At 42.7% G+C, this 24,759-nt stretch overlaps 1 protein-coding gene across 3 annotated transcripts in view; it reads left to right on the top strand.

Annotated features, from left to right (window-relative positions):
* The window catches only part of LOC135205298 (dnaJ homolog subfamily C member 13-like), a 683,293-nt gene that overhangs the window by 469,153 nt on the left and 189,381 nt on the right, over positions 1–24,759 (top strand). For all 3 annotated transcript variants that reach the window (XM_064235698.1, XM_064235699.1, XM_064235700.1), the window contains 2 exons: positions 12,615–12,722; positions 12,955–13,064. In XM_064235698.1, the coding sequence (XP_064091768.1) occupies positions 12,615–12,722; positions 12,955–13,064 (218 nt within the window). The remainder of the gene's footprint in view (positions 1–12,614; positions 12,723–12,954; positions 13,065–24,759) is intronic.

The raw sequence follows: 24,759 nt of genomic DNA on the forward strand, positions 1-24,759 counted from the left end.
CGCATCGGCATATGAAGTCGACGACTTCCTGGCCGAGAAGACGAAGACGACTTTCTAGAAGTCGACTTAGATAAGGTCTTCGTTCTCTCTTTCCCCCCTTCTCCTTAGGAGGTACAGAGAGAGGCGGGAGGGCGGCTAGGGATCTCGGATCCCGCAAAGCCTTGGAAAGAGGCGGAAGAAGAAGGGACAGGAGAAGATCCAGGAGCACCCAAGGAAAGACCTTGGGCGCCCGACAAACCTACCTCAACCACAACCAATCCTCGCTAACTACCGCCATTGGCTCAAGGTTCAGGTCCAGGGCAAGCGACGTCCGGAACCGACTCCTGGGAGGCTACGACCCCAAACGCTTGCTGAGGTCTTGCTGGATGGAGGCTATCAATGGGGCAGCGGACAAGGGATCGACGTAGCCCGTCGACTTGCCCGCGGGGAAGATCTGGATGGCCAGCATTCCTATCTAAAATGTAGGGGGCTGGCCCTTGGCGGCGTTTTTCCCAAAGCCGCCCACCACGCTTTCAGGGTGGCGAGGGCGACTTCCCCTCACACCGCTAAGCCCTGAAAGAAAGGTGAGATTAGCTACCAATTGTGGGACAAGGGTTTAACAAACTTACGACTAGAAGTTGTTAGTAAAATCATAAGTAAGCCTATAATGGACAGACTACCCATCTCCCAGCTGACCGACCAGGTCGTAGCATATAGCGCAGGCTTCGGGGTGCCAGACGATCGTCTCATTGTACGACGTGGCACACGGGGCGTGAGACCTGCACTCGTCATGTCACAGGGGTCGTAGAGCGTCGCATTACAGGCTGGGACCTGGCAATTGGTAGCCTGTAAGTGAAAAAGTACATGAGTACAGAGTAAACACTTACAGCCTAACATATGCTCCGCTGGTGCCGGAGCGATAAAGTTAGATAAAACCAGAGCCCCGCTAAAATACGTGTGGTAACCCCCAGGGGGTGGTTGGAAGATAGGCTATGGCTCCGCCAATGGCGGAGGCACAAGAATCAACCAACTAGGAGTGGTGGTAATGGAAACCACGACGGACAATGGCGGGGGGGGATGGTTGATATAATATAAATAACACACAAATCATTGTAAAATATCTTATAATTAGGGTATATATCCTTAAAATAACAAAATTAAAACAACTTCTCTCCGCCCGTCTACTAGAAGAGTGCGTAGGTAAGGGTAAGCTCCCTTCCGGTAGCGGGGGAGAGATATAAGGATATAGTAGGCAAGCAACCGACCACTCATAGCGCCCACCCTGCCCGCTAGCGGAGCCAATATCCTATAACCAAAGGGGCCCCGGCTGCGACGGAAGGCTCCTTACGTATCTGGAGGGAGGTGGCTGAGCAATGGGGAGGGGGGGAGGAAGGTCCCGGCGAAACACGGCGGGAGCGAGCGAGAAGGGGGGAGGGATGGATTCCTACTCCTCCCCGCCTCACCAAAACTTACCCGCATGGAGACCCTGGTACCTCATAGTGGTCGCCCTATACCCCCTGCTGGGGGGACCCCCCGGTCACCTCCGAGAGAGTGAGAAGGCGATGAGGTTGTGATAACAACCAAGGGGTCCCCCAGCCCCTCCCTACATCAGAGAGGGAGGGAAGGGCAGGCAGGGGTAAGGTGCTATAGGACACGTGACCGCCAAGTGGCCTAGGCCGCGAGCAACACAAACCGTGGTAGGGCCACGTGAACCAAGCTGTACCAATATGTGGAACAAGCACCTAGGCTAGCCTAACACCCTAAATAATAAAAATACATCGAAAGGTGGAAGAGACACTTTTAGTAAAAGAGAAAGAAGCCCAGGAGGAGGCAGACTGTTCCGAGAAACAGGAGCCTACTCGGAGCCAGCGATAGCCGATGTAGAGCAAGAGCCGGGATGCTGGGTCTGAAAATAATAATATAGCCCTAAATACCAAGCTAAGAGAATGGTAGGAGGGCCTGAACTAGCTAAAAACTCGATGTAAACAATGAATGTGATAAAGTAAGCCCATAAGCATAAGAAGTCCCAGTATGGAGGACCGGGAATTCTTACGAGGCGGCATGGCCGCCACGAGACAACCGGGGAACCGTATATGACCTATAAAAAGGAAAATACTGGTACCCGGAGGAACAAAAATACGGTAAAATGTTACTTATGAGTTACTTAACTTAGCCGTGGCAATGCAGAGCGTTCCATGATGAAGGTGCGGATAAATCGCAAGAAAAGCACAAGCACAAGAAAATGGCGACTTGTCGCTGGTGCTAAAAATTAAGGATGACCGCTAGGGGCGCTGCTGTCCGTGGCGTCCTCTAGTAGTAGTAGTAGAGGCTGCATTGCCCGTTGGTATCAGCTCTCTCTTGGGGGATTCTGATAGGGAAGTTCTAATTGGTGTTTGTCTCGTGGTAGTGTTCCACACTCGCCCCTATATCATACCGACACTTCTTTTTAAGAGTGAGCGAGTCAGTTTTACTGACATTTTCTTAATTTTGTTTTTCTCTGGTAATTTTAGGCTAATTTTACCTAGAAAGAATGATATTAAGGATACTTTCATAGGTCGACACGAGCTGAGCCCAGAAATGTCATTTAATGCCTGTATGTCATTCTTATTCCGGGATTAAACACAATCTACAAAATGTGAACAATTTTAAGTGCAGCTGGCCCATGGTGCCGTTAACCTGATTTTACTGCATAGAAAGGTGTTGTGTTTTGTATCCCTGTAGGAAAAATGCCAAATTTTTTAGTACTTTGTCTTTTTTTTCCTCGGTATACAAGGTGGTTTAGCCTTTCATATTGGAAGTAACCCACCTTCATTTTTTGTTTTTTTCCTTGTAATTTTTCATTCTGAGTTTGGGTCTTGAAGGACAGTTACATCAGTTCAGTACCACCCTTGTTTAGTCAGTACACAGACAGTGCAGTGCATGTACAGAAGGATACTCTATATATGAAAGGCCGCAGTTTGTATACTTAGGGAACTACAAATTATTTTGGCATGTTTGCGATTCCCAAAGAGGTTTAAAAAAAATGAGTACTGCAAGTATTTTCTTAGTGTCAATAAGCCATGTTATATCTTGCCTTTCATCCATCCTAACTTGGTTGCATTTATCCTTTAGTTTGAATTCTTCTTCCCTTCTTGAGATGATAAACTGATCCTTTTTCAGGCTAGAGAGAATTTGACCCTTGAACTAGATCATTTTGTTCAGATACCAACAAGATAGTTGATCAGCCACTGATTACCAGCTGTGCTTGTCTTTTTTGGAGAAAATCCCATAGGATAACACACTTATGATTCTTACTAATTTATTTAATGAGACTACAGCCGTATTTTTAGATGTATACAGCTCACTGGTAGGCTACATAATGTAGGGGAAGTGGAAAAATATGAGGGGGAAGTTAGAGATGACAGTTCTGTAGGATGAGAACAAAGGGAAATGTTGACAAGTGGAAAGCCCAAAGATATGCAGCAGGATGTGAAGGGATGCTGCAAAGAACCTCCAGTACTGTTTACAGTTCCCCATGAGTCATGTCCAAAGCTAATTTGATGACTAACTTTCCATTATTGTTTCAGATGTCAGATTAGTATTAAAGTAGTACCCACTTTTTTTGCAGATTTTTGTGAAATGTACAGTGAATCCCGTGGTTTACAGACTGGAGTCGCAGACTCATGTATTCACGGATTTCTCTCAGGAACTTATACCCCCATTATTCATGGAAAATTTGCTTGTTCGCAGTATTTTTATGAGAAATATCCACAATTCGTTTTTTTTTATCAATTCCATCGTAAAAAGGGATTTGACGTAAGGAAAAAATCTATTTCTGGGCGATTGGTTCGTGTCGCCAGCGAAATATCTTTAATCCATTATTTCTAAGGTAAATGTACTAACACATACCAGAGAATAAATAAAATAAAGAAAAGGTCAGTACAACTGACTCGCTCACCCTCCAAGAGGGTGTCGGTATGAACACTTGATGGCGAGTGAAGAACCACTACCACACGAACCGAATTGCCAACTAGAAAACGAAAACTCCCACTACAAAATCCCCACTAGAGGGGAGCGACCCCACAGTGGGCAGCAACTACTACTACTCCATCCCATGCTGCCGACTGCTGCGCCTCTGGTGGCCATCCTGAAGTTAGCAGACAATCTTGAGCGATGGGATGGGCAGGGCGGGATTTCGCTGGCGACACGAACCAATCGCCCAGAAATAGATTTTTCCTTACGTCAAAATCCCTTTTTCTGGGCTCAGTTCGTGTCGCTGCGCGAAATCGTACCAGAGAAATAGCACAAAGATTGTAAGAATAAAATAAAATAGACAAAAAAAGGGTTCTCAAATAAAAGATAAACATAAAATAAAAAAATATAATGCTAATAGATATACTATACACAATGATAACCAAATAGAAATATTACTTAAAATTAACTTAATGTTAATAATATTTCTTAGAATTAACTTAAATTTAACATATATATACAGGGCTTACATGGAATATATGTTGAGATTAGTATCTGTGTATAGTTATTATGTACAAAGAAATCAAAGCAATTATAAACAATAAACTGAATAGAACAAACTTCAATAATAATATAATAAAGGAATGTATATGACTTAGTAATACAAAACCCGTAACCATTGTAAATACGATGTGTCACCTAGCATAAAAATAGGGGATCACATCAAGAGATCATTATATACAATCAATTGTGAGTGACCCTCCAGCAAAAAACAAAATAAGGGGCACCCACTATCCATCATAAGAGCAGCTAAGACTCAAGGTAAACGTAGTGACATGGCAGGTATAGACGAACTGTTTGGGTGAGATAGGTAGAAAGGAGGACTGGATCTTCTACTAAAGATTAAGCAGAGTCGGGGGAAAACTATGTTACCCGCCGCAACTGCTGAAAATTTCAGAGCTTCCAAGGACTTTAAGTAATGACGCTTAAAATACTGTCGGCGATTTCCATCCAGTATATTTTTTCAAATCCATTGAAATTCATGTGTTGGACAATAGTTAACTTGAGGTGGCTACTGCCCTGACATCATGTGCTTTAGGGAAGGAATCAGGATTGGGCTTTGCTTGCTTAATAAAGTACAGGATCTGCTGCCTGATGCCAATTTAAGAATAAAGTACCACCTTTTTCTCTCTTAAAGAGAGGAGGGAACCCGATGAGGACGAGGAGGTCCTGGACAGAAAGGCTCGTAAGGTTGATACTGGGCAAAGAGAAATATCTTGATGAAGGGGTACAACCTTCCATGGTTCCCACCTCATCAAAGATCCTCATTCTTTGCTATAAAACTACGTTCGCCGGAGAAAGTAGAACTTCCCCTGTGGGAAGAAATTCAACATGATCCGGATCCCTGGATAATGCGACAGTTCTGAAATTCTAGCTCCTGAAGCCAAGCTTTAATAAAAATAGAGTTTTTCTTAAGAGCATTATAAATGAACATGTGTTATTATCTGTTTCTGAAGCCAGCTTTAGAACATCATTTAAGAACCATGATACTGACGTAGGCCTCACAGAAGGTCTAAGTCTAGCACAAGCCTTGGGAATAGACGAGAATAAGTAGTCTGTCAAGTCTATGCTGAAACCAAATTGAAAAATCTTTTTTCAAGGCTGACTTGTTTGTCGTAATAGTGCTAGCTGCTAAGCCTTTTTCAAATAAAGATCTGAAAAAGGATATAGCTGAATTGATTGTCATGATTCTAATATCTGATTCTCTCAGGAAGGTTGCTAACTTTTTGACTGCAGCATCATACTGTCTCAAAGTTGAATCTCTTTTATCAGATTCCAAGAAGAGAATATTTTGAGGTCAATATTCGCATCTCTTTAGCCGCAAACTTCATGAAATCCATAAAGTTAGGGTTTTGAGAATTCCTGAGGAAGCGAACACAGTCTTCGTTTGCACTGACTGGGAGAGCCTGGGATTGGGAATTCGAAGAGGACGAAGACCCAGTTTCCAGAATGAGAGGGTACCAATTGCTCTTCGGCCAGTCTGGGGCTACTAGAGCCACTTGCCCACCCTTGAACGTCCTGAGTTTTGTTCAGAACCTTCAGGAGAAGATTCACTGGAGGGAAGACATAAATCTTCTTCCAGTTGTTCCAGTCTATGGACAGGGCGTCCGTGGCATAGGCCAGAGGGTCCAGGTTTGGGGGCCACATAACATGGGAGTTTGTGGTTCGCTTGGGATGCGAATAGATCCACTTGTAGACCTGGAACCCTCTGAAGTATCCACTGGAACGAACTGTTGTCCAGTGACCATTCCGACTCCAGAGGAACTGATCGGGATAGAGCATCTGCTATGACGTTTCTCACTCCAGCTATATGGGTGGAGGAGAGGTGCCAACTGAACTTAGTCCGCCAGGGAGAAGATGGCTACCATGACATGATTCAGATGACGTGACTTGGAGCCTCCTCTGTTTACAACAATGGACTACCACTGCGCTGTCTAAGACTAGCTTTATGTGGGAGTTCTTTGGCGGACGTAACCTTTTAGAGTCAAGAACACTGCCATTGCTTCCAGTACGTTTATGTGAAGCTGACGGAACTGGGTGACCAGGTTCCTTGAACCTTCTTGAACTGAGAATATCCTCCCCACCGCTTAATGAAGCGTTCCGTGTTGGATGGTAATCCCCGGAGGAGGAAACTGAAGGGGTACTGATATTGACAAGTTTCTTGACTTCGACCAAAGGGCGCTAGACGATTCCGTAGAATCTGAGGGACTGAGGATAATTTGTCCCTGGACCTGACATTTGCTCGTGAGCGCCAGATTCTGGTTAGGTCTTTCAGTTTTGGCTTTCATCAAGATGTTTTGTCACTGATGCAAACTGGAGTGAGCCCAGAATCCTTTCCTGGGTTCTCCTTGAAGCAAGTTTGTGTCCTAGAAATTGCTTTACTGACTTCGCTATTTCTTTCCTCTTGGCTGATGGAATCGACAGAGTAGGGAGGATAGATTCCATTGAATGCCCAGCCACTGAAAGTTTGACTCCGGAGTGAGTCTCGATTTGGTCCTGTTTATCTTGAACCCTAGATATTCCAGGAACTGGATTACTTTCAGTGTTGCATTGTGACATTCCTCGACTGTTGGAGCCCAAATTAGCCAATCGTCGAGATAACGCTACTACCATGATCCCTTGCGATCTTAGTTGTTGGACGACTACTTCCGCCAACTCGTGAACACCCTTGGTGCTACGTTGAGACCGAAGGGAACTACCTTGAAGGAGAATGCCTGATCCCCTATCTTGAAGCCCAGATACGGGCGAAGTGTCTTGCAATAGGGATATGATAGTATGCGTCTGTAATATCGATAGAGGTGGTGACGGCCCCACGGGGAAGTTAAGGTCCGCACCTGCGAGATGGTAGCATCTTGACTTGTCGCAGCGAATGGCCAAGTTTAAACGGGACAAGTCTAAGTTATTACCCTTCTTTTTTGTGAGCCTTTCTTTGGAAACGCTGAACAAGCGCCCTTGAAACTTTAATCTGTTGACTCTCGCTATTGCTCCTTTCTGAAGGAGGTCCTCCGCATACTCCGTCAATTCTTTGGATGGAAGTTGAAGGAAAGGTCTGGGTGGGGGCGGATTCGCCACCCAACTCCAACCCAGGCCTTTCGACACAATGCTTTGTGCCCACTTGCTGAATCCCCACCGGTGGCGGAAGAGAAACAGCCTCCCTCCATAACCTGGAAATTCTCATTGGTGGTGGTAGCCTCCGCGGCCTCCCCGGAAGTGTTTTCCTCTATTAAGGGACCTTCCTGATCCTCTCTGATGAAAGGATCGCTTACCTCTGCCTCCCCTCCCGAGCGGTCATACTGCTGAAAGGCCTGGCCTTCGAACACTTGATTGAAGGCTGGGAGACAGCGTAAGTAAGAGGTGGAAGGTTGAGGCTGGGGGGAAATCAACATAAATAGGCTGTGATTGGGCCTTGGAGGTAGAGGGTTGGGCTGCCTGCACCAACAGGAACAGCCGAAACAGGCTGGGCAAACCGTTGCTGTTTCTTTTGGTAAGGCTGGAAACGTCTGGGTTTCTTCTGAGCCTTACCCCACTCACTGCTTGATCTTGGCGTCTCTTTGCAGTGAGACCCCAACGATCCTTAAGGCTTTGGTAAGCCTTGTAGCCTCTGCCTGGACCTCCTTTACCGATTGCATCTGGGAAGAGGTCTGCTCCCCAGATGTTTGATGAAAGCAACTTATTCGGTTCATGCCGAATAGTTGCTTCCTGGAGGACATGCTTCCGACAATTTGTTCTGGCTGTGGCGAACTCGAACAGTCAGACTGTACCGTTTGAGTCAGTGACTTGGTGATCAGCTTGAACAGTGGCTCGGAAACCATAAGAAATGGTAGCCAACTTCTGTCATGGCCATGGTGTTGAGAGACCTGGCCAGCCTAGACTTGGCATCAAACTCTGCCTGAATGAGGCTGTCTGGAAGTCTAGGCAGCTTCTCACCAACTGCTCCATAGCACAGTCTGGTTTGAGTTTGCCCGCAGAAAAAGTGTTGGGCAGGCTTCCCCACAAATCTCCGGTTGAGGGAAGTAAAGGAGATGTAGGGTCCGCTTCCTTTAGCTGCGGTAACGACTCCCCTTTTGGGCCGCTGGGATAGTGACCGTAGCAATCTTGGTAGGAAAGGAAGCGGAGTTCCCTCTTCCATTGTGAAGATGGTGAATGGACTCTAAAAGGCTGTATTTTCGTATTCGAACAATCCATGTCCTCTAAGCACCTGAGCCATTCTCTTTGAGCCTGGTCACGTGAATAGCGGACTGTCTCTTTAGGGACCTTGTCATCTCGCGTCATGGCAGCGGCAGTGAGCCTGGCGTAGCCGATGAACGGCGGTTGGAGATCCTCCGGGTAGAACTCGAAGTCCTCAATCCTTCGAGTTCCACACTCCGGGATAGAAATAAGCCGTCCTGGAAGGGAGCGTATGACGCCACCCATCCAGGGTTGTTCATAGAGAACGGAGGCAGAGAGTCATGTGGTGGCAGCTGAGGCTATACCTGTGCCGAAAGGTGGGGGAGTAGCTAGCGGAGCCTGGCTTAGTCTGGCGATAATGTTATCCTGGGAGTTGATCCTATCGGACAACCGGGAGAACATCTGTTCCATACTGTTCTTGAGAGAACCAACCAATCCCCCATGTGTGTTGCAACAGGCCAGCATTGGGATCCAAAGCCGGAGCTGCTGCGGAGGTGGTCGGGTAGCTCTGAACAGGAACCAAAGGAAGGGGAGAAACGGCTGACTCCGCTGGAGTATGTGATCTCTCCTTGGAGGATCTACTCCTTTTGAGGATTTTGGGAGCCGGACCCAGAAGCTCTAGACCATCCTCCTGCTCCGGGGTTTGTAGCCGGAGACTTGCGAGATGTTGACGCCGACGACGTCTTTTTAGACGACGGACGACGTCTTACTCAGGGTTTTAACTAGGCCGTCTGTCCTTTGACCTTAGGTCTAACGGAGGCATCAGGAGAAGTATAAAGGAGCTCAGCTCCTGTAAAGCCTTGGAAGGAAGATGGAGAGTTTGCAGGAGTAGAAGATCCAGTGGCGCCCAAGGGAAGCCCTTGGGCGTCCAACGTACTCACCTCGACCAACAGGTCGTCAACACCTACCATCGGTTCAATATTTAATCCAGTGGCCTGGTTCAGTCAACGAAGCGGCGAGCTGCTGCTGAATTGCCGCCATAGTCGGGGCTGCCTCTGCTGGGTCGACGTAACCCGTTGACTTTGCCGCCGGGGAAGATCAGGACCGCCAACCTCTTCTCAAGGATGTAAGGCTGTCCCTTGGCGGCGTTCTTGCCAAAACCGCCGACCCAAGCCCGCAGGGTTGCCAGGGCGGTGTCTCTAACAGCGGGAGCCTGGAAGAGAGGGTATTTGTTAGTTTTTTAAGTTTAAACTTAAAATTAAAACTTAAGTAATAGGCTAAACTAAAATTATAGAGGATGCGAGATCCCATATAAAACAAGCTTAAGTTTAAGATAAGAGATTAAAATTAAACTTAAGAACTATAATCTTGTAGGGATTAGTTAACGGAGTTGGAAATACTTACCCCCGTCTAAGAGCTGGCTCACCAGATCATAGCAAATCGTGCAGGTCTCGTGAACCGACTTGAAGGTTCCCGTGCGGAGTCGCGCATGGAGCATGGGATCTGCAGACTTCATGCCCACAGGGGCCTGGAGCATGGCATTACATCCCGGATGCTCACAGTTGGTGGTCTGTAAGTGAAAGATACATGAGCATCTAAAAGATATCACTTACAGGCTAGAGGTTAAAAGAACTCCGCTGCATGCCGGAGCGCGAAAAAAAAAATTTTGGGGACATAACCCTCCCTTATCGCCTGATAGGCTATAACCCGGAGAGATCCGGTGTGAGCAGGCAACGGAGGGATGGCTTAAGGTAGCTTAAATTAAAACTTAATATAGTTTAAATTAAATACTAATTCTTAAACCTATAGACATCGAACGTACCGGACTAAGTCCGGTGCGTGGCGGAGTTCGTGTCGCGATATCAGCGCGACGGAGTAGTTAGTAAAGACCAACTGTATGCCGCAGTCCGCCCGTCAGGGTGAACTAGCACCTTTCCACGTGGATGTCCGGAGCTCCGGTTAGATAAAGAGCACCAGTAAGGTGGGAAACGGGCGAGAGGGCAAACAGACTCGCGCTAGCACGGAGCGACGGAGTAACGACGGAGGGGGGAAAGGGGGAAAGGCCAGTCCCCCCCCCTTAGTCATCCGAGCGTGCGAGAAGCTAGAGAGGTCGAGTCTAGTCTGGGTCTGTTTAGCCCCCCTACTCCCTCCGCCTAGGGAGAGAGGGAGGCAGGCCCGGGTATGTGGAGCGAGCGTGGACAGAACAACCCTCCCCCCGGCCCTATGGAAGAGCGGGAGGAGGGAAAGGTGACTGGACAGGCGTCTGGCTGCTCCGTGATCACGTAGTGACCACGGAGCGGTAACATGTAATACAATGAAACAATACAGCCTAGGATAAAACAACCGACTAATCAGAGAGATGCTATAGAGAAGCAACCGAACTGAAGAGCGGAAGCAAAGTGGTAGAGACCAATAGAGCATAACCTAGGCTACGTGAAGCCAGACGCCGTACACTAACATAAAACATAAATAATCAAAATCACTAAACGTAAAGAAAGAAAATAAAACAGTAGGAGAAAAAATCCAGGAGTGTACGACTAACTCGAAAGAAAGTCTACCACTCAAAGCTAGCCGGGGCCGATACTAAGAGCTGTGGCTAGGGTCTGGATGGAAGATGCCTACGCAAGGTGAAAAAGACATGCATGCATGACATAAACCCAGTAGGCTGTACCCTTAACATAAAATGGATAACTAATAATAGAGCGTAACAAAATAAGGGAAGGTTCTGGGTATGGAAGACCAAGAACGAACCCGCCACGAGGCAGAACCATGCTGCCATGCTTCCGACCTAGAGCACGTATTTATACCTAAAAAACGGCAAATACTGACTCAAGGCCGGAAAAAACCAAATAGCAATAATCACTGATTACTTAACTTAGCTGCTGCGATGGCTGTACGCTCCATGACGAATAAATCCAAGAAAAAAGGGCACAAAAACACAGAGCAAAAAAGGGCACGTGTATCTACTGTGCGCTAACTGAAAAGGATGGCCACCAGAGGCGCAGCAGTCGGCAGCATGGGATGGAGTAGTAGTAGTTGCTGCCCACTCTGTGGGTCGGCTCCCCTCTAGTGGGGATTTTGTAGTGGGAGTTTTCTATTGGCAAGCGGTTCGTGGTAGTGGTCTCACTCGCCATAGTGTTCATACCGACACCCTCTTGGAGGGTGAGCGAGTCAGTTGTACTGACCTTTTCTTTATTTTATTTATTCTCTGGTATGTGTTAGTACATTTACCTTAGAAATAATGGATTAAAGGATATTTCGCGCAGCGACACGAACTGAGCCCAGAAATGCCCTTTTCATGATAAAACTATTAAGTAAACCAGGTATAAACTTTTTTAGTGCGTTTTTCTTAAGTTTTACCTAACAAAATAGGCAGTTTTAAGCATTTTCATTGGGGTTTAAACTATTCGCGGGTTACAGCTATTTGCTTGGTGGGGTCTGGTCCCTCTCCCCCCGAATACCGGGGAACACTGTATTTCATGTATCTGTGGGAACTTTCACTAATTCGTGAATTTCTCTGTAGGTCGTACCTCTAAAATTATCACTAATTTGCCTTTTTTTAATATTATTAAATTAGGCGTTGAACTGTTAGAATAGGCAGTTATGTATAAGCATTCTAGTTAAAGCAGTTATAAGCATTTTTAGAGAGGGATTTTGCATTTCCACAGTGGGTTCTTGAACCTATCCCAGTTAAAAAGTTGGGTAGCACTGCATGCTTATTGAGCAAATGCTCATGTGAAGCAAGTCCATAGGTTATCACATTAAAACAAAAAGAGAGAAAACAGAGAACTAGCACTTAGATACTATAAAGATGAGGCCTTCCAGTGTTCCATTCCCTTGAATAGCCCTCTCCATACCTGCTTCTCTTAATACTAGATTATTATTGTTCTCATTTCAGTGTATGCCTATGCACTCTCAGTGTATTTTCCAACTTTCAAAAGGTCACAGCTAATTTCTTATTTGTGACATGTTTTGACATTTATCTAGCAGTAAGAAAAATTCTGACTTTCCAACAGACGAGAGAAGAGTTGCGAGTAGCCTTAGAATCTGAGATGCGAGCCTTCAATGAGGATAGAGACATCAGGTCGTCAGTTGTGATAGCTTGGAATCATCATGAATTTGAGGTATTGTGTCATACATAATTACTTCAGAGGTTGCACATTGAGAATTAAAGATGAAGAAACGTGGTCATTATGCACATACTCATGAAAAAGTTCAGTTGTCAGGAATTCACAGTAGTTGTAGTTCATGGTATTTAAAAATTTATCTCCCTTTCTTGTTTTGAGTGGACGGTATAGAACGGACATAATTGTTTAGAAATATTAGCAGTAAACATTTTTATGTTTAATTTCAAAGGTATCGTATCCCTCTTTAAAAGATGAGATTAAGATTGGAGATTACTACCTAAGGATATTGTTAGAACAGGAGAGTACGGCATCCCAAGAAGACTCGCCAATCAGAAAGTCGTAAGTGTTCTCTCATGTTGTTTTGGTTCAATGGCCCTTCATATTTTTACAAATAATTTTGTAGGTTTGTGAGAAATTTGTTTAATTTTCCACTTCAGTTATTGGATTAATGAGATGGTTGCTTTGTACTTTCATCTGTGATCTCTCAAGACATCCTTAATGGAACTTTTTTGTTTTATTAATTTCTTTCTCAAAAACAATAGATATATAATTGCTTGTTTTATAACAAATATTTTTAGTGAAGAACTGCCTTCTCTTTAATCATTTTTAAATTTTGTAAATGATTTATTTTGTGGTAGCTCCTTGGTCAGTTTCACCAGTGTTTTTTCACTGAAATGCCTTTGGTCATTTGTGATCTTAGATAATTGTAGGAAGGAAAGTAGAGAGGAATTTTGGCTTTATAGATATGCAATTAATTGCAAATTTAGGGACTCATATTTTCATGAAACAAAAGCATTCTTGGGATGAAAGCTGTTTGTGTCTGAGGTAGAGCTGAAAGAAGCAGTTACTGTTTCTAAATGACCTGGCACCAGAGGCACGTGGTGAGGGAATCCAAAACCTTATCAAACATTATGAAAAGCCCCTAAATGTCCAGGGTAACTAGGTTGTAAAAGTCTAAAACGTGGAAATAATATGAAGTTTTTAATTATGGGACTTACCCAGTAATCATATAGCTAAGAGTTTCACTTGCCCGACAGTTAGATTCCGAAGTTCGCGTGTTGTGCAAATTTTCTGTCTTGTTTTGGTTTGGTAACCACGACCCCGCCCACTCTTGGGGAAAGAGAGGAACCAATTGGCAAAGACCTCAGTTTTTTCTGTTGGCTGATGGCTACAGACTGGAATCTTGACTTTTCCTTTTGTGTTTTAACATTTTATGAAGTATTATTTATGTTGCATTGGCCAATTTGGCGATATCTATTTAGTTTTAGGTTCTTGGTACTAAAGAAGTAGATAATTATTGTGGACTTAATTACCTTTTTTTTTTAAACATGTCGGAGAATAGTGTTGCTAACATTAGGTACTGTGTGAATGGTTGTAAGACTAGATTGACTAAAGAGTCATAATACACATACCTTGTCCTCATCATGTCATGGCAAGTATGCTCTATGGATGTAAGGTGTAATGAGTTTGTAATTTGGGATGAGAGAACTTGGAGGATCTTAGAATCTCATTTAAGAAAGTTGGATAGAGATAGGAAGAGAAAGGCTGTAGCTAGAGGTATTTCGAAATTAGCTACTCAGGGACCATCATATTCGAATGTTCCTGTTATTTCTTTAACCCCGGTTCCCAGTTCTCTTGCGTACTGTACCACCTTCTCAAGTTTCAGGCTCCCATACTTCTGATCCCAACCCCATTGCCAGCCTAGAAGAAAAGCTTGAAAAACTTTTTTCTGTGTTAGTTCAGATGAGGGAGCAGTCCAGTGTTAGTGGAGGTGGTGGCTGTTCTTCCCATCAATTCCTAGGAAAGGTCAGTGGCATACTCCCCAGAACATAGGAGGAGTCAAACTGGTAGCCCAAGGGAGGTTGGTGGGATCTGCCTACGACCAGTCACCCCCTCACTTCAACCTGTTATTTGTAACATAGAACCACTGGAAAGGTCTCTCTTTGGAATTGCATAAGTTGTCCAGTTCCAAAGACTCCTCTCCCTGTCGTTGTCGTCAGTGGCACTCAAGCAGTAAGTCGCACCCTCTCAAGTCATCACCTGTAGTTCCTTAAAGAGGTCCAGAACTCTGTACCCATCTTGCAGCCACTGGGACAGTTCAGAGCAATTTTCTTCTGATTGCCTCTCAGGAGGTGATGCTCCCCAGCACCTGTTACTCCTGAGTTGCCTGTGATGTCAGAAGCAGTTAAGCCCCATTGGCACCAGAGCCCTCTTTTATCAACAAGTGCCAGGAAGCGCCCGCTTGTATGGTGTCACAAGGTGCAGTTGTGCTCAAGTGCCCAGTGATTCCTTCTCCCCCTCTGGTAGCTCCTACTATATCAACCGAAGTGGACCCTGTTCAGCTGAAACTGGACAAGATTTTTGCCTTGCTTATTAATGATCCCTCGATGCCTCAAGTGGCCCACTACTACTCAAGCGTCCGCTTCATCTTGGGCGCCAGTAGTGGCTGAGACACTTCGGGCGTCCTTAGGTGCAGAACTTCTTCAGGCACCCGTTATGGGTCTGACTCCCCAAGCTCCTCTGGTTACAGACATAAATCAAGCTCCTGCGGATCTTTCTCCTGTTTTATCGGAAGAAGAAGAGGCAGAGGATCAAGCTGCCTTTTCAGCGTCTGTTGCCTTAATGAAGTTCCTGTTGACTTCTTATCCGACCTTCCTTTTGCCTACAACTCCCTCATTGCTCACGTCAACGTTAGTGATGGATATGCCTTGTCTGCTTCCTCCAACATACCGAAGATGGTGTTTTCTTCTTCAGCAATGAGGGCATTCAAAGACATAGAAGCTTGGCTAGCAGAAGAGGGATCAAGGCAGGAAATCTTTTAGTTTTTCCCCCTCTAGGATTTCGAGATGGAGGTACCTTCTTTGGGAATCTGTGCCCTTCCCAAGGAGGCTTCTTGGGAATAGTAGATTTGGCTAGGTGCTCTGCTTTCTTGTCGGCCAAGATTTTGTTTTCAGCCTCGGAAATTGCACATCTGCTCAAGAACATCTTTAAAGTGTTTGAAGTTATGAACTTTCTTGATTGGGCAGTGGGTGCTTTAGTCCGCAAAATTAGATCTTGCTTGGTTTTGCCAGAGACTATTTTGTCGGACTGCTTTAGAGTTTTATCTTGTATTGACAGGGAAATCACAGATGGCTCCCATGAACTAACTTCCCTTTTTCTGCTAGGCACTCTGAAGAAGAGGGAGCTCTGGTGCTTGTACACCTCTAAGGGAGTTACAGCTACTCAGAGATCGTCGTTGCTGTATTCTCTGCTGGATAAATGACACCTGTTTCCCTAGTCTACAGTCCTCGAAATAGCTTTTGAGTTGCAGAAGAAAAGCACCTCAGTCCACCAAGAGACCTAAAGAGACGTCTGTTGTAAGTTCGAAGCAGTCTCTTCTTTCGTGCCACAGCCCTTTCAGTCCAGACTGAGATCCTTCTCCTGTTTCAGAGGAAGTACTCCTTTTGCCTCTAAAACAGTCAAGAAGACCTCTGCTAAAGGTTCCTCTCGCAAATGAAAAGACCATCCTCTGTTTGCGAGTCGGAGACGGACTTCATTCGTTTTGGGAAGTTAGGTAGGAAAAGGGATCAGAGGCCTGGATAGTGAAGGTTCTGAAAGGTTATATCATCCCATTTGTGAAAGTGCCTCCCTTAGTCAACACACTAGTTGTCTTGACCACTTACTCACAAGGGTCAGAGAAGTTTTCGGCGCTTGTAGAAGAAGTGATGTTTCCTTTAGGTAAGGGGCAATAGAGCCAGTGCAGGACCTTCATCCTCCAGGTTTTTACAACCTTCTGTTTGTGGTCCCCAAGTCATCAGGGGGCTGGAGGCCTGTCTTGGATGTCAGCACTCTCAATGTCTGAAAATTCAAGATGGAAACAAACCAATCAGTCCTGTTGTCCATTTGCCCAGGAGATTGTATGACATCCTTAGACCTGCAGAACGCATATTTCCACGTTCCTATTCATCCCAGCTCAAAGAAATACCTCAGCTTTATGTTTGAGGGAAAGGTTTATAAAGTTTTGGCTCTTTGCTTTGGTCTTTCGACGGCACCTCAGGTTTTCACCAGAGTATTGGCTTCCATTGCAAAGTAGCTACACCTACAGGGGTGAGAATCTCCTTGTATTTGGACAATTGGCATCTTGGAGCCCATTCAGAGAATCAATGCACAGAGGACCTCAGGAAGACACTTTTGTTAGTACAGGAATTAGGAATTCTAGTAAACCATTAGAAGTTTCAATTGATCCCTCCTCAGAATATTCAATATTTGGGGATGGTAATAGTGTCACAGGATTTTCGGGTTTTTCTGACACTGAAAAGAATAGAATCTTGCATAAAGGTACTGGAGATTCTTTCTCTGGAAGAATGCTCAGCCAACAGTCTGGGCAGACTACATCTCAGACCCCTACAGTTCTTTTTGAAAGTGAGCTGAAACAGGAAGGTTCTTCCAGACTTGTATGTTTCCAGTGACGAGGGAAGTAAAGGAGGACCTTCTCTGGTGGAACTCCAAGGAAAGTCTCTTTTTCCGTTGAACCCAGACCTGAACTGCTCAGATTCATCGGATCTGGGATGTGGCACTTTTTTAGAAAAGAGCAAGACATCAGGGATATGGTTCCCAGAACAAAGGTTGATCCACATAAATGTGAAAGGACTCAAGACAGTTCATTTAGACCTTCAGTTCTTCTCTCAAGAAGTAAGAAACAAGACAATCGTAGTCCACTCGGACAATACGACAGCGCTTTCTTACATAGCGAAGCAAAGAGGTACTCTGTCTTTTTCCTTGTACGAAGCAGTGAGGGCCCTTCTCTTCTGGGCAGACCAGAAGGACACCAGAATAATTACCAGGTTACCCCAAGGAAAGATCAATGTTTTAGCAGATGAAACTAAGCCATCTGGGACAAGTCCTCTCAACGGAATGGACATTGGATCCACTGGTTTGCTTAGATCTGTGGAAGCTTTGGGGAAAACCAATGATCGACCTTTTTGCCACATCTCGGAACCATCGTCTTCCTCTGTATAGTTCGCCAGTACCAGATCCCAATCCTGGTCAGTAGACGCTTTCTTCCTAGACTGGTTGAACAGGATCTGTATGCCTTTCCCCATTCAGTTTGATAAGAGATTTTAAACAAGTTTTTGTCTCGCCAGAATGTGTCTAATTCTGATAGCACTGTTCTGGCTCTCAAAGGAATGGTTCCCCTAGGTCATTGACCACCTAGTGGATTTCCCAGGGCTGCGCTCTCAAAGGAAGCATATACTCAGACAACCTCACTTACAAAGATTCCACCAAGGACTTGTATCTCTGGCCCTGACAGGCTTCAAACTGTCAAGAAACTCCAAAGAAAGAAAAGATTTTCTAAAGCGGCTGCAGAGGCGATCGCTATATGCAGAAGGCAATCCTCTATTGACGTTTATCAAAGCAAGTGGAAAATCTTCAGAGAATGGTGCAGGAGCACCAAAGTCTCCTCTTTTCATACCTCTGTTACCCAAATAGTGGATTCTTATTGTGTTTAAGGTCAGCAAGGAGACTTTCAACATCCACCATTAAGGGCTATAGAGCCATGTTGGGTTCAGTCTTTGCCCATAGGGGATTCGACTTGTCCTCCAATCTGGACATATCATAATGATAAAGTCTCTGAACAGCCTCAAGTGTAAAAATTTTCCTGCAGGTCCCCACTTTGAGCCTTTGCATTCCATCTCCTGAAAAGACTTGACTAGAAAAACCCTCTATCTGATATATTTGGCGATGGCAAAGAGGATTAGTGAAGTATATACCTGGATAAAAGGGTAGGCCTTTCAAAAGGGAATGCTATCTGCTCATATTCACTTGGTTTTTTTAGCCAAGAACGAGTCCCCCTTAAACCCATGGCCTCATTCTTTCTTTATTAAGAGCATGACTGAAGTTTTGGGATCCGATGATGTGGAAAGATCGTTGTGCCCAGTGAGAGCTTTAAAATACTACTTGCATAGAACTAAGGACATTCATGGTCTTGCAAGAACCCGTCTAGACCTTAAAGAATGCACTGGCATTCTTCCTAAGAGACGTGATCCGCTAGGTGCACTCGTCAGTTCAAGAAGACGTGTTCTCATATAAAGTGAAAGCTCATGAGATTAGAGCAGTGGCTACTTCTCTAGCTTTTAATGGAAGCCTGTCCTTATCAGCAATTTTAAACTACATTTTGGGAAAGTAAATCTCTTTGCATCTCATTTTCTTCGAGATAATGAAACTGTATAATGATTGCAGTACTACCTTGGGTCCTTTTCTTGCAGCAGGCGTGGTGTTGGGAAAGGAAGTGTAGGAAGCAACTTTTCCTAAATCCTTTTTTTCCCCTTGATATAAGGTATTTATATTGTTATTGGGAAGCCTGGAAGTACAAAGTACTTGAGTACCCTCCTGTCCTTTGGTAGGGTGGTTGTGGTTTTTTTTTTATTTAGATGTGGGTTAGGAAGTAGGTAAGAAGCTTTTTCTCTGATGAATTATTGACATTGAGCCCTGGGCAGGACCATTTACCTATCCTTTTTTGGCTATTGGAAATATCCTTCACCACAAAGGTCCCACCAAAGTAGTAAGCGCCTGCTGGCTATACCGCCACGTATGTGCATGATAAGATGAGTGACAACCAGAGGCAATACCATCCTGCATCAACTCTCTTATCAGGTAAGGAATTAACAAACATCGTTATATACCATATATTTCCATGTTTAAGGGGACCGTCCGCTATGGCGGATGACATGTCAACTTGAAAAAATAAAAAATCGAGTTATTACTTGTATCTATGCAGAAACATGCCGTGCATGCTTTCCAGAAGTTTCAGCCAATTATTTTCACAAATAATGAAGATATAGCGGTTTTTAAATGATGACGTTATCGTAACTGCGTCGTCTGTATGACTTGAGTTTGACAGAATCGTTTTTGCGTGTTTATTTTTGCATATATACAGCGATTTTTAAAGATTTTTTTCGAAATTCTCATACATCTGGTAGCAATGAAAGGTACTGTGACACTGGGTGAGAAGCGAGCTGCTCAGAGCGGTTATTTATAGGCGAGACTCGGAGAATGACTCAGTTACGCCACAGACGTCAAAGCAGTTACACGTACGTAGGCACTTGCGTTTGGTTACTAGCTATTTACGTTGTTTTTATAACTTCTTAGTGAACTTATAGCAATGCCGAAGTTACCTAAGATCAAGAAGGCTACTCAGCAACTATGGCTAGCAAAATTATTCGAAGGCCAGGAGTGTGCTGAAAGAAAATCACGAAAATTAATTGTTTTTCAGCTGCCCTCATTGTCTCATGTCTCGCCGTCAAGATCATTATCGGGTGTCACGCAGAGGGTATTAACACCACTTTTAGGGGTAGGACCACGATCCTTGATGTAGAAATCAACAATAAAAGTACAAATAAAGTAATTATAATAATGTTGTTTTGACTTTTATAAGAAAAAAGCAAAAATTTACATAGCAAATCTTTGGGAGCTCATAACTCAAAAACATACTTATGCGCATGTCGGTAACCATTACTCGGTTATTTATTATCCAATTTTAGAGAGAAAGATATCATTGGAAAGAGGAATAAAAATCCCATAAATCTGTGTGACAGAATTTTGATTTCTTTCTTCCTTTTTTTTTAGAATTTTTTGAGTGTCTAGACTAAAAAAAAAAAAAAATTCATAAAAAATAAAAAAATTAAAAAATCAAAATTCTGTCACACAGAATTGTTCCGTATATAAAGAAGTTTTTATGGTATCATTTTCAATACAACTGATGTCATATTAGCGGAGAAAACTCTACCAATTTTTTTTTTAAAATCATGATTTTTGCTAATAAAACGAAAAGTTTTTGATCAAATGACTTGAAATTTTTATATGATGAAGGTATTATATATATCTAAAACATATATAAAAATTATGTATTTTGCGTAATAAATAAAAAAAATAGACATCATAGCGGACGGTCCCCTTAAGACAACCTTTAGATAAGACGAGGTAAAAAGTCATGGCAAATTTTCATGAATTTATCTCATATCTGTAGTATAGGACGACTTCTAAATTACAAAACTGAAATGTTTTTTGGAGAACAGTGATTATTTGCAAAAATTAAACAGTACATCTATATTTATAATAATGATGACTTAAATGAAGGTTGTTTTGATTGTTGTATCCAATTACAGTATTACCATTACATATATGATATTGTTACTGTATTAAAGAATATAAACATCGTCATGTACATCATTTGCATTTGATATAGTTTGCATTCTCAAAATCTCAGCTGATTTGAGTATCATCATCAATATCTTCATTGCCATTATTTGTTAGAAGACATATAATTTGGTGATACCTTTTATCTTAAATTAACGAAGTTTGGTTAAAAACGTTCGCATACTTCATAGTACTATAAGCATTAGGTGCTATTTCTCCAGTTCTGAACATCACTTTCTCCCTGTCATTATGCGTTTTATTCAGCCTCGGCTAAAACGTGCAGCTTTAATTTAGTAGTATTCTTTCTTGAGATCTCCACTGCATGAGGGATGAACAAAAATGTATTTTATTTTTACTTATGGACGCCACCAGCAAGAATTGGCAGGGTTTAACAACTTGACAGTTTTAATGGAGCTCTTCATAAATGCTCAATAGTTATGGTAAATGATGTCAGCAATCAGCTGTTTCTCAAATCTGTTGTATAAGAGAGAGAGAGAGAGAGAGAGAGAGAGAGAGAGAGAGAGAGAGAGAGAGAGAGAGAGAGAGAGTATCCACTTGCAAAAGTCAAATAAAAGTTGTATTGAGAATAATGATAATTTTAATAAAACATATTTTACTGTAATCATATTGCATGTATAAGTACTCCTCATTTACCGACGTACTCGTTTTACGACAACTCGGAGTTAGGACGACAACATGAAGAGAGAGAGAATAAAAAGCCATAAAATGAAAATAAAAACATTGCCAAATGGTTGCCAAGAGAAAGGCTATTCAGTGCCAATAATCTAGCCCAGCCTAGGTTTTGAAAACCTTGAAATCTATGGCTAAACCAATAAATAAGGCTGTAATACTTTGTAAAGAAAAGCTATACAGTTGAACTGCTTAAAGTTGGCATTCTGTGGACTGGGAACTCCACTGGTTGGTTTGATTCAGTGACCATTATTTGTTGCACGGCCGAACGCATGCCGCAATTTTTTGTTACAAGTTCAAGACAGCAAAAATTATGCCATTTCTCCTGTATTTTAGTGAGAATTTCTTAGTAATGAAAAGAAAATGTGTGAATTCTTAGTAATGAAAAGACAATGTGTGAAGTCAAATATGTTTTTTGTATTAACTTGAAAATAAATATATTTTTCTAAATATTCCACACAAGAAGTCTACCAAGTTAATCCTTTTAAATAAAACAAGGAGACATTTGGCATGCACAAATTCCTTACTCTTAGTATGCTTGAAATTTTTTTATACAATTGTGTATTTACATACGTACTTGATATGTCACCCATGAGATCAGATGATGCTAGAGGTAAGAAGTGCAAGCGTAAATCTTTATCAATGCTAGAAAATACTTATCCCATTAGCAAATAGTTCAGTGTTCACTTTCCTCAATAGATGGCGTTATGCTTTGTTTACGTTTTGACAGCGACATTCAAATGCCCCGTGATCACCAAAATTCATTAATTATTTTTTCCATGTCACTCCCCTCTACAATAAAAAGAAATGACAAAGAAACTAGCGGATTCTGAGAAAAGTTTAGTACTTTATTGACTTAGTATTGTATTGACTTACTAGTAGGGTAACTCGAGAATGAATGTTAAATGTGTTAAATAAAATACACTATTTTAAAGAAAATTATACATTATGAAGTTATAAAATGATGAAGTTAAAATATATGAGTTAAAAAATGATGAAGTTAAAATACAGTCCAGTCCCGAATTATGCGTATTCTAATTGTGCGATTCCCCTTTTATGTGTCGCTAATTCTCGAAAATAGATTTTCTCTATCTGCAAAGCCGTTCAAAGTCTGGGAGTCACATGCTGCAAAATGTATCAAATCTATTGTCTTTTTCAAATGTTTTAGGTGGGGGGGGGGGGGGGGGTTTGCCGGCATCTGAGAGAAGGGGTAGGGGGAATGCTTGAAGGAAAAAAACTATTATTCCTCCAAGGGGGAATGTGAGAGAAAGATTTCCTGCTCAACCATTAGCTAAGACGGGAGGTTCTTTCTCATGCATTTGTGACAAAGCGCAGTTTGTATGAATGATCTTTATCATCACCATCATCATAGGTATTCAGATCTGCGAAGTGTATTCTGAATGATTGGTATCATTATCATCGCCGTAGGTATTATTCAGTTCTGCAAAATGTATTCTGAAGGCTTCTGCTCAGCCATAAGCTAAGACGGAAAGCTCCGCCGCATGCATTTGTGACATCATAGCGCAGTGTGTATGAATGATCGGTATCATCATCATCATCGCCATACGTATTATTCAGATCTGCGAAGTGTATTCTGATCATCTGCACCATGTATGCATCTGAGGAAGACCTATTTTCTCGAAACTAAAAAGCTTGCCTTTAAGTTAAAGACAAAGGAAGGAGCAACTTCCATTTTGGCAGCAGATGACAACTTGAAATCCGTCATTGCTGAACATGAAGTAAGAATTTTTTTCTAGGTTAACTTGTTTTGACTAGCTTTAGGCATTTGATCATATATTTTTTTTATTGAAATAGGTTTTGATGAAAATTACTATTAAAAGTGAATAACAGAGAAGCAGGTGTGTTTGAGAGAGAGAGAGAGATAATTGTTCGATCTAAACTTTTCAAGAAACTGTCATTTCATGTTGAATTTTGAATTTTGATCATTTTAAGAAATTGTAATTTCATTTCAAATTTTGAAATTTCATCAGTTTTTTTTTATCGTAGAATAAATTTATATGAAAACAATTACATAGTGAACGTGCCGGACTAAGAAACGTAGACAGGTGCTCGTAACCAAGTTTGTTACTTTGTTAGGCCTAACGGGAGTGAAGACACGCATGATTCGCCCGTCCCCGAAATCTCAGATGGTTCACAAAGCCTTCCTTCAGCAGAAGAACTTCACGGAGGATGAGATAGAGGAGTTTGAAGTTTTTTTTGGCACAGGATAGGTAGAGGAAATTCCATCCAAAAGTTTTTTTAGAGGAAATAAATGTATCGTACAGTACACTTGCACCCAATGGTGGCATTGTTTACGTGTGGGAGTTTTCACCATCCTGTGCGTAATTTTCAAGTTATTAAAACCTTTTTAATGTTTTATTTATCCATAAGAACAATTTCATATTAGAAAAAATGTATAGTACGTACATAGAAAGTATTGAAAATTGGTAGTATAAAAAAGTTTGACTGGGTAAATTGCCATTTACCTTGTCCCTAATGGAATTATTCCCATGAGGTATGTGTTTCGAAATCTGCGAATTTCCAATTCTGCGAGGCCGTGGATCGACCAAATTCTCACATAATTGGGGACCGTACTGTATATGAGTAATAAAATGATATAAAGCATTGTCAGAACTTTGCCAAGTAGTAGGTTATGTCGGAAACTCGTTCTGTGTTGAATATATGACCGAAAATTAGTGCTATTAGTCAAAATAAAGAGAATAACGCATTCAACGACGAATTTGTTGAACGACATGGTCGCTGGAACGGAACCCCGTCGTTAAACGAGGAGTACCTGTATATCGTATTATAGTATATACTGGCAGTCCCCAGTTATCAGCGGACTCTATTAATGGCGATCCGGTTTAGCGCCATAAAATCGGCAATTTTTGGTACTATTGTGGCAGGATCACAAGCTTAAAAAAACAAGCGGGTAAATCTCCTCCACACAAACCTAATCACTCCAGCTGCCAAACCCACCCTCAGTCACACTTTCCTCTTTACACTACAGAATACAGGCGACAATTAACCTAAACCTACATACAGAACAAAAAAAAAAAACACGTACTTATCAACCACTCCAGATACTCCATGGGAAACCATTGGTTTGTTTACCACAACCCACAACCCAGCAACACAACAATAACAAGAACCAAGGACCACAACCCCA

Source organism: Macrobrachium nipponense, chromosome 49 (assembly GCF_015104395.2).
Source record: "Macrobrachium nipponense isolate FS-2020 chromosome 49, ASM1510439v2, whole genome shotgun sequence".
In the NCBI taxonomy this organism is placed as follows: Eukaryota; Metazoa; Arthropoda; class Malacostraca; order Decapoda; family Palaemonidae; genus Macrobrachium; species Macrobrachium nipponense.